The following is a 10,665-nucleotide window of genomic DNA, read 5'->3' as shown; positions in this document are numbered from 1 at the left end:
TGTTAAAAAACAAAAACGATTTTCAATTTTTTTGTAGTTTATTGCACTTTTTTGCAATTTATATAATTACTATGCACTTAATGAATACATATTATTAAAATCTGGGCTATAATGGTTGTATTGATGTATAGCAACTTGAAATGCTCCCAAAAATGGCTCCACGGCATGTAAAAAAATAATATAAGCTCTGGCGGACTTGGTTCTATGGTAGGTCTTAAAGGGTTAACCTGCTGCCCCAGCATGCAACAGCATAGAGGATAGCACTGACCACAAAAGACTCATAGAAAATCCTGAGCATCGTCTGACAGATGTTGAAGGACCTCAGAAAATAGAGACAACTCTGGTCCTTCCTATAAAGTGGAGTGGTGTTTTTTAAAGTGCAATTTATTGTCTATGTATACTCTGAGGTATTCATAGTCCTCCACAATGGCCATATTGACCCCTGGATTGAAACAGGAGTCAAGGTTTTCCTGGTTTTCCTAAAGTCACAATCAATTCCTTGGTCTTTGCCACATTGACAAAGGAGTCAACCATAGCCCGGTACTATATCAGAGTGGGTAGTAATAATAGAGTGGATAGTAACAATAATAAACATCATCATCATTATCATCATAATCATAATAATACATTTTATTTATAAAGCACCTTCTAGTGTCGCATGCAGCTGTGGAGTTAGCAGAGGAAGGAACGTAAACAGCCACCAACATTGCTTGGGTAAATTCCCTGGGCAAATAATACAGCCGGAGTCCAGCAGTGCACAGTTCAATGTCAGGACAGGAAATCCGTTCTTTGATTGATATGTGGGCAGGGTTATTGTTGTTAACAAAAATGGCAAACCTCCTTGTTTCTGCTTACCGCTTGCGGCGCTGCAGATATCCTGTTCATAAAAAGATTTTCTGTTCATAAAAAACTATGAAAATTATGAACAGAATCATGACAAAGAGCAGCCCTGGCGGAGTCCAACACCCACCTGAAACAGGTCTAACTTACTTCCAGTGATACGAACTGAGCTCTATTATTTATATTTTTATATTTGTACAAGGACCGAATGGTCTGTAAAAAGGGGCCAGACGCACCATTCTCCTGAATGGCCTTAATAAAACAACAACTGATAATTCTCTTTCATGTGACCATAGCAGCACAGTCTCCAGCAGACAACTCTCAAACTGATTCAATGCCTGTCATGTCACGTGGTTATATGCTGCCTGTGTGAATATTTCTATCATAACTCAGAACCACAACTTGTTACGTGATCTTTGAGATATTTTGGAAAAAGTAAACATTGTCATGAATCACCTTCTCCAATGAGGTGTTATTCCTCCCTCTGCCAAGAACATAATGAACATTATTATTTATGAAGTACCAAGCATGATATTAACAGCCAAAATATAGTGAAAAAGTACATGTACATTCAAAAAGTACTTTAGTTGCAGTCCAGTGACCCCTGTCAAATAGATAAGAATGTTTATACGACCACATAGTGATAACTCATCAATGTGAGTAATTTATTCAGAATCCATTAAGAAATTCCATACCACATATGTGATAAACAATTTACTGAACTGTGAATTCTGCAAAGCTAAGCTTGAACATTCAAAGAATATTAATATAGATATGGAAACAAGCATAATAGCTCTGTTGTAATGAAATCATCCTGCAGATGTAACTTTCCTGGTGTGCTCCTCAGTGATGCAGCTTCTAAGATTACAGAATTTTATGCATCATTTATTTAAGACTTGAAATGGAGCTTGCAAAAGTAATCTGTTTTCAGTTTTACATTTGTCTACTTTCTTAACCTCTACACGTTTAAATCTTTATTTCTATTTTTTTTTTATCTTTTCTATGAGGTGTCTTGGGTTTGGCTGGATTGTTGTCATCATATTTTGATTGTTCATCACAAATTGTTCATCAATTTTGAACAAACTGTGAATGTCTTTATTTTCTCGTGGACCAGTTAACCCACAAAACAGAGAAGCAGAGAATACTTTCTTTCCTACCATTACTTCAAATGATAAACCCGGAATACCACAAATCTCTTGCATCCAATACTTCTAATGTCTATAAGGTAAGCTTAAAAAAAACACTACTAACTGCATTTTTAGAATAAAACATTAACTATTCTGAATAGAAATGAAATACTATGTAAAGAGAAATACATCAGTAAGAATAGAGAAATAATATATAGTGCAGACCCGTAACCTTCAAAGATTTAATATTCAAAGATTTGCATCTTATTTTGTGTGCTGCAACCTGTAGAACTGGTGTGGCGCAAGCTCCTGTTTCACTTCCTCAGTAAGCTGTAAGTATCAGTATTTCTTGACCATGGTCCCCTGACCTTTTGTTTTCTACACATGAAAACTGTATGATTTAGAAATGTCCTCCTCTAGATGCCATCTAATGTCAGCCATTCAGTTACAGCACAAATATTTGTATTTGTTTCTAAGTTATTATTTTTTTTAAAATACATAAATTATTAGAACTGTCTTCACAGACAGACTCTTAAATGGCTCTACTGTTTTTTTCTACACAGTGTACCAGTCTCTATTCTCAGTTAATATTTCTGTGGAAATTTAGAGCAGAAGCTTAAAAGTATTTGATCATTGTGATAGCACTGAACAAAAAACAGCCTGATGTGAGTCATTTCCTCATCTGAGCTGTGAACCGCAGATCTGTTAAAGCATGTGATATATGTAGATGTGAAACTCCCCCTCATTCAGCAAACATCAACCAGACAGAAAAATACCCTCTGGACCTCTTACAGCAGATCTATATCTGTTGATGAGTGAGACGCAATGTGGATTACACTTTTTATCACAACAACCCTCTGTTTTTCTATGTCCCGAGCTGGTGGTGAGTAAACCTACCATGTTATCACTCTTATGTTGAAAGGAGTATACTTGTGAAGTGAATAGCACACTAAATATCTCAAAGTTATGAATCCTTGAAAAAGTAAAATTACCCCAGATTCTTTGTTACCAATAGCTAGTAAGGACTCTAAGTCAACCAGTTTCACAAAACTCCCTACAAGTGTGCTGATTAAACACTTGTAAAAGAACATCTTGTCTCTCATGTGTCTCTAGAGTTAGATGCCACTTAGACGTTTAATCAGCTTCCAATCTTGTTTAGATGTATTCATTATGCTAATTTTGATCTTTCCATTCCTGTGTGTTTTATTTTGACAGACTTCTGTGAAAATGTTCTTGATGAATGCCGAAAAAGTGAATCATGGATAGGGTAATTCAACTTACTGTACATATCACATTCCTGTTTTTGAAAATGTATATAGTTAAATGTTAGATAAATGCTGTCAATACTGGCTAAAATGTTTTCATCTCTACAGTGGCTGCTTTTCGGTGTTTTTACATGGCTTCATCATCAAATAATACTTGTTAGAGTGTTAGTATACAGCCTCTAACATATAAATCACACACTGATACTTGTATGCTGAGAGCAAGACCAGTCTTATCTGAGAGGACAGTGGAGAAATGAGTCACAGATCTATAAACTAGAGCAGGGGTAGGCAACTCCAGGCCTCGAGGGCCGGCGTCCTGCAGGTTTTAGACGTGTCCTTGAACCAACACAGCTGATTTAAATGGCTAAATTAGCTCCTCAACGTGTCCCGAAGTTCTCCAGAGGCCTGGTAACAAACTAATCATGTGATTCAGGTGTGTTGACCCAAGGTGAGATCTAAAACTTGCGTTACACCGGCCCTCGAGGCCTGGAGTTGCCCACCCCTGAACTAGAGGAACACAGTGTAACACTGTAAACATAATTTTGTATTATTGTTTAAGTGTATTGTGTAAGCTGGTGTTTGTTAAACTTAATACAGACTTAATTCATCTAGAAACATTATTTAAATGACAATTCTAACATTTTAGCTGATGCTCATGTTTCTTGATTTAAAGAGCTCAGACGTAGGCAGAAGTGCTGGAGATGGCGTAAATCATAAGACTGCGAACCTCTGTGTCCTCTTTCTCTCACTGTTGACTTTTGTCTCTACTTGTCTTTTTTACTGTACTTTTTATATTGTATTTTTATTTTTGCCTTGTGTTAGCTGCTTTGACAGATTTAGGCAGCTAAAAGTTTTCAGTTAGGTTTAGTAAAAAAATGTGGACTGGGTTAAAATACCACAACTTATGCCCTGTCTTATCATTTCTGCAACTCATGCATCAAAGAACCAACTGCAGTAACACTGCGGTCTCTGGCATGGCAGCAGCTTTGTCTGAATGTCTCACATTGTTTTCCTGTGAAAGACAACATCATAGTATTTAAAAATGTTCTATGTACCAATGTCTTTATTTAAATATATTTATCTTTATCAAACTATGAGGTTCTTATGTATTAGTAATGGTTAGATGTACGAATCAAGATTAGTTGGTAAAAAATGTAGTTTAGTCACTAGTTTGGGTTAAAATAAGCCTGTTTACTTTGAAAACTAACCAGTTAGACAGTGCATTCAAATGTTACGCTGAGGGCTCAAGGTTAAATGTTTATTTAAAACAGGAGTTTATAATCGTTGATGCCAAAAGTAGCAGTATCACATTTTGAAATGCCAAAAGACTTAACAAAGCTGTAGAATTTGATATATGATAATATGAACATTATTATTAAATTATTGTCAGAAATTCAAATTAAAGCAGTACAAGATAATTTATTTTTGTTCAACTCAACTTCTTGCAGTTTCATTTTTTCTCCTTTAAATGTATAGCCATGAACAAATGAAGTAATCAAATAGCAGAGAAAGGTCCACTATGAAATAATTGATCTTACTTCTCATCTCTTTGCATTAGTTTGTCTTTTTTATCCTCAGTTATATCCCTGTTTGCATGTTTATATATCTGAACTATGTTAAATATTTGTTGGTAGTTGTTATGAAGACAAAATTATGACCTGCAAGCCAAGAGGCCGCTCCATGACAGGCATCAAACAACTCAAAGTAGACTCGCTTCAAGAGGTGAGGTCATTTGGAGCTGAAGTGCTTTTTAGAAGTGAAAAAGTTACATTTGATCTGAATTTCTGTATTTTTGTATTAATGAACTCTAATTACTGACAACCAACACATTTTTTAAAGTTATGTTTTCGTGTATGCTTTTTAGGTTGATGTGAGGCCTACATTTGAACATAGAGTTCAGATCCCATCATCAGCTCTACAAGAAAGCATAGGAAATGTGTCTGAGGTGGATATCCTGGTGGTGGCCTCTGTAATAAACAGCAGTTATTTTAAGGTTGGTAACGCTAAAAGCAACAGAAAACAAACCTTAATTATTTATCCACAGGAGGTTCAACATTTTCCAATGCTGATGCGTCTTGCATTAGTCTCTTCACACTCAGCTGTTGCTTATTATGAAAACTGATTAAAAGTTGCTCCTTTAATAAGATGTCCATTTACGTTTCACTGAGGGCCACAATGAGAAGTGTTTGCTTTAATTTGATCTAAAATTAAAGTTTGTCTGATATATCTTACAAATTCCTCAACCAGTCTACAAACAAAGTTAACCTTTATTTCAGTAATGCAATGCATTCTGACTACAGTTCTATAAAAAGCCTGCCATACAGCCAACTCACAACAACATGCTTCACAAGCATGAATCCGAAAGCTTTTGGAGCATTTAGTTTTTTCCATCAACATAATTCTAAAAATCTTACAGAGCCTGTTTCACAGGCCTGAACATAACAATGCAATTTGTCTTTACAGCTCTATCTCTTTGAGATTGAACCTGAAGAAGTGTTCTGGGTTGTATTTTCATTAATGGCTCAGCTCTCTACCATGAATGTTTCACAGGGGTCTAATCGAAGTCTGGACTTAAGATATCCTGCTTGAGATATTTAAGCACAACTATATACAAACCATTCATCTTCAAAAATCCTTGTTTGACTGAATTAAAACAATTCTGCAAAGTAGACTGGTGTCACGGCTAATGGAAGGTATGGACTCAAGCACAGAGCTCTGGATGCAAAGCAGACAGTGCGTTTATTTACAGTGCTCAAATACAGTCTTAAACAAGAAAGAAGTGCGATTCTCCAAAGGTGATTTTCTCCCAATTCCCGAAGGTGGTGCAGGTGAGTCTCTTCAGTGAAAATCCGTGTGTGCTTCTCCTCCTGAGTGATAAAGGGAGGGAGACACACACACACACACACACAAGCAGGTCGTCTGGGGAGGACCGTCCGACCGTGAAAACTAGGACAAATTCCTCCACAGTCATGTAAAAAAAATTGTTGACAGTTATTGCAAAATAATAATAATAATAATAATAATAATAATAATAATAAACTTTATTTATAAAGCACACTGAAAACCAAGGGTATACCAAGGTGCTTAAAAAGTAACATAGAGAATAAAAGAAAGATAATAGAAATAGAAATAGCAAGTACTAAATATGCAAGCAGATAACTGTCACTGATACATAGAAGAAGAAGCAGATACACAACAAACAAGGAATTAAATGAGCATAAAAGTGCATAATGTAAAATCATAAGTGAAATGTTAACTAGAGAGAAAGGCAAGATTGAATAAGTGGGTTTTTAGTCGTGATTTGAACAGTGCAATAGAATCAGAGGCGCGGAGGTCGAGAGGGAGGGTATTCCACAGTACCGGGGCAGCCAGAGCAAACGCATGGTCACCCCGAGACTCAGCACTAATTTACTAATAGTTTAGAACGTAAGAAGTAATAATTTAAATTGAATACGGTACTTTATGGGCAGCCCGTGCAAGCCGGCTAGAACAGGTGTAATAGAGCAGAATTTCCTTGTACCAGTCAGAAGGCGAGCTGCCGCATAGAGATTAGGCGCAGTTGGTGGAAGCTATATCTCACTACAGCAGACACTTGCTTCTTACTGAGTTTGAACGAGCTATCCAGCAGTACACCCAAGTTACAAATATACCAAAATGCAAAAAACTTTTCATAACACTGTACTTGTGGCACTTCAAACTGCAGCTGCAACTAGCCAACATTTTCAAAAAAAATCTTAAAGTGATGTGGAAATTAGTGGTGCAACGGATCATGGTTGATCCGTAACCCAAACCGATCCCACTCCACGGTTCGGCACGCACGTGATCCGAAAAAGAAGGAAAAAAAGGATGTGTATGGTGCGCGTGGTCAGTCTGTCAAGCAATAGTTATGGCCAGCGTTAGCGGTCCAAGTGGAGGAGCAGAGGAGTTTGCGGCATTTAAGCAGCCCTTTGCTGCCCAGTCTGACTGGGCTAAAGCTATTACAAAAGCTACTGGGGTGTTTAGCTGCAGACATTGTGCAAAATAAGGGGTTTAAACTATGATAAACGTGCTTGAGCCACGCTATGATATCCTGTTGCACGTCCACTTCAGTGACAAGATTGTACCCAGGCATGTATGAGCAGGAAAAGTTTAAAGTTATGGCTGAACTGTCCCAGGCATCTTCTGTTGCCCAACTACAAATGGGTGGACCTCCAGGGCAACGGAAAGTTGCGTGACCGTGACCGCTCATTATATCACAGCGGAGTGGTAGATACAAAGCCCTGTACTGCCCTATATTGCACCTTAATTAGTTTTTATACAATTGCATGGAATGAGCCTTGAGTTGAATGTTTTAATAGCCAAAAAATAATTAAATAAGTTAATAAGTAAATGTTAAATTTTTGTCTTTTTTTTTCTTTCTTTTTTTTGCTGATCTGAAAATTTATCCGATCTGTGACTTAAAATCGTGATCCGATCTGAACCTTGAGATTTTTAATCCGTTGCACCACTTGTGGAAATGTAACTACAAGACGTCTGCTAGGAATAAAGTTAAAAAAAATTTCCAATTAATCTCACCCTAACATGAATGTTATGTATCATCCTTCTTTCAGCTGAGTCCTCCCGAAAAAAGCAGGAGACTTGGGGGTCTGGAAGTATTTAGGAACTCAGTCATATGTGTGCGGGCAGGAAACCGTGCAGTCGAGAATCTCTCACAACCCATCACGTTAACCTTCAAACACAACAAAGAGGTAAAAAGACAAAAGTGTTGGACGAACATCTTAAATAGAAAATGTAACAACCTGTTTACCGTTCAATTTGATTCCAGGTTGAAAGTGGAACGTGTGTATTTTGGAAGGAAACATCAGCAAAGGATGGAACAGGTAATTTGGAGATGTCAACCTTCAGTTAGTTTGTTTCTAAATAAAATGACTTAGTTACTCAGAATGTTTTCTTTATAGGTTACTGGAGCAATGAAGGTTGTGACACAAATTACACGGCACATGAATTTATTTGCAGCTGCAAACGTCAGAGGTTCTTTGCTGTGCTTGTGGTGAGCTGAAAATCTCTTCCTACGTATCATAAAAGCCTTTGGCAAACACCATGTTTATCTAATAAATGTTTAACAACTGTTACTGTTGATAAACAATTTAAATTAAGGAGCTGTTTCAAATGTATGCTGTACTCTTACTGTGTAAGAACACAACAACAGACAGAGGGAAACACAGAGCTTAATCTGACAAAACGAGACAGGGAGGAAGCAAAACTGGAAACACTGAGCATGGGAGGCGAGAATATCACAGCAAAACGGGAAACAAGAGACATACACAAAGACACAGACTTAGCACTGTGACGTGGAGACATGACTTACTAGGGAACTAGAAACATGAGACAAAAGTAACTAACCATGGAACACAGAGAAGGCACAGTAGAAGAAAACTAAAGACTAGGAATGATAAATATAACACAAGCAGAAAACCATAAAGAGAACCAAAATTGTGTAAAACATCAAATCAAAGAAAATAACTACAAAAACACAAAACACTTGGTCACAGACCCAGTACGGTAACAAGCACACCTGCCACTCTAAGACACACACACTTAATTTTAAGCTTTGCCAGCACATGGATGACTTCTACAATAATTCACTCATCATATAATTGTGATGAAGGGTGAACCAACCAACACAGTCCCAAGCATTTATTGTTCCGACATGTAAACATCTCGCCATTTTAACATGGGAATGGGGAAATTTAGGTATAGATGCTCCTGTACAGATGTCCATCAAACACGTGAATGTAAATTACATTTCAAAACAACAACTTCATCTTTTTATGTTGCAGAATCCAGGAATATCGGTGACAAAAGCTGATGCCGACAAGCTAAACTACATCACTTACATTGGATCAGGACTCTCCGCCCCCTTCGCATTGATCAGTTTGTTCATCTATATTTATCTACAGTGAGTAGATGTCATATTATTCACATTTAAAACTTTATAGTTTTCAGTTCCCAATTGTGATCAAATAAGAAATTGGAGAAAATAAACAATTTGCAAGTGACTGTATAAAAGCTATTCAGTTTGTTAGTGACAGCAGCTCAGCAATAATGTCTGCTTTATAAAACAACTGTTGAAAGTGAATTTATCCACAGTTCCACTTCAGCAGTACATATCCTGGTGTACATATCCAGAGTGAACTGCTTTGTCTCACACTGTGAAGTTCCACAGTATTCAGTTGAACAGAGGTAGTATGCTTTATGGTTCTTTAGTCAAAGAGATGAAAAATATGTTTTTAAAAACATATTATTATTGGATTTATTTAATCAAAAAGTGTTTTCATTCTAAAGTCAAACCACTGTAAAAAAAAGTCACAGACAGAATCAGAACCACAATCAGAATTTATTAATCCCAGAGGGAAATTGAGTTGTCATAGCAGCAAATATGCAACAAACATCAAGCACTCATATAAAATGAAGTGTAGAGATTGAGATATTTTTAGATAAATATTAAGATAAATATAGAGGTATCAGTATAAATAAATATATATACATTTAAAAGGGACACACATATGTGTGTGTGTGTGTGTGTGTAACACGCCCCTAGTGAGAGGGCAGCCAACAGATTATATCTGGTCCTGAAAAAAACAGGTAAATGATGAGATGGACGACAGGTAGTTTGTTTTCCTCTCTCGCTTCTGTCAGATCTTTAATTATACACATTCATGTGTTCAAAATCAGTTACAAATCGTCTGAAGCTCTTTATCTCACATTCCTAAAATCAGAATAAACTTAATGATAATATAAATAATATAAACAAAAATCTAAACAGCCATATTGCTTGTTTGTTACTCAGAGCTACAAATCCCACTCTTTTTACCCACACATAGTTTAATAAAACAAACATTCCTGCACTCTACCATATACTAGTGCCTTATCTGTGTAGTCAAAATCTCCACATCAACATTGCAGAGTGACCAGAGTTGTTATTTCACTAACTTTAGTCAGTTACAGTGGCAGCACATCAAACTGTCTCTGTGAATTCACTAACTCAAATATATGGGAGCGGTGTTGTACTTTTGAGGGAGACTTAAGTTTAAAAAAAGACAAAGCCGAAGGCTACACGCAACTCCAGCATGCGCGAGCTAAGCTAGCTCCTCCTGTCTTAACCGTAACAGATTTCAAAGAGCAAGACAAATACAGATCCCACCGAGACAAACTAATCGTCAGGTTTTACTTTTACTTGGCATGTTAATTATGTGGACCACATTCAATTTTTCAGTTCAATTAAATTTTATTTATATAGCGCCAAATCACAAGTGCAGTCGTCTCAAGGTGCTTAATATTGTACAGTAGATCGTACAATAATAGATACAGAGAAAAACCCAACAATCATATGACCCCCTATGAGCAAGCACTTTGGCGACAGTGGGAAGGAAAAACTCCCTTTTGACAGGAAG

General features: G+C 36.8%; 1 protein-coding gene across 1 annotated transcript in view; it reads left to right on the top strand.

Annotated features, from left to right (window-relative positions):
* Positions 1-2,645: 2,645 nt before the first annotated feature.
* Positions 2,646-10,665, top strand: part of LOC102199331 (G-protein coupled receptor 56-like) — an 11,787-nt gene continuing 3,767 nt past the window's right edge. Inside the window, exons 1-8 of the mRNA XM_005726319.2 lie at positions 2,646-2,850; positions 3,183-3,234; positions 4,867-4,954; positions 5,097-5,225; positions 7,822-7,959; positions 8,037-8,091; positions 8,170-8,261; positions 9,052-9,170. Coding sequence (XP_005726376.2) covers positions 2,793-2,850; positions 3,183-3,234; positions 4,867-4,954; positions 5,097-5,225; positions 7,822-7,959; positions 8,037-8,091; positions 8,170-8,261; positions 9,052-9,170 — 731 coding nt within the window. The 5' untranslated portion in view covers positions 2,646-2,792. The remainder of the gene's footprint in view (positions 2,851-3,182; positions 3,235-4,866; positions 4,955-5,096; positions 5,226-7,821; positions 7,960-8,036; positions 8,092-8,169; positions 8,262-9,051; positions 9,171-10,665) is intronic.

This window comes from Pundamilia nyererei, unplaced genomic scaffold, assembly GCF_000239375.1.
Source record: "Pundamilia nyererei isolate P.nyererei 1_Seehausen unplaced genomic scaffold, PunNye1.0 scaffold00019, whole genome shotgun sequence".
Classification (NCBI taxonomy): Eukaryota; Metazoa; Chordata; class Actinopteri; order Cichliformes; family Cichlidae; genus Pundamilia; species Pundamilia nyererei.
Note: the sequence above shows the minus strand (reverse complement) of the source record. Positions and strands in the feature narration are given on the sequence as shown.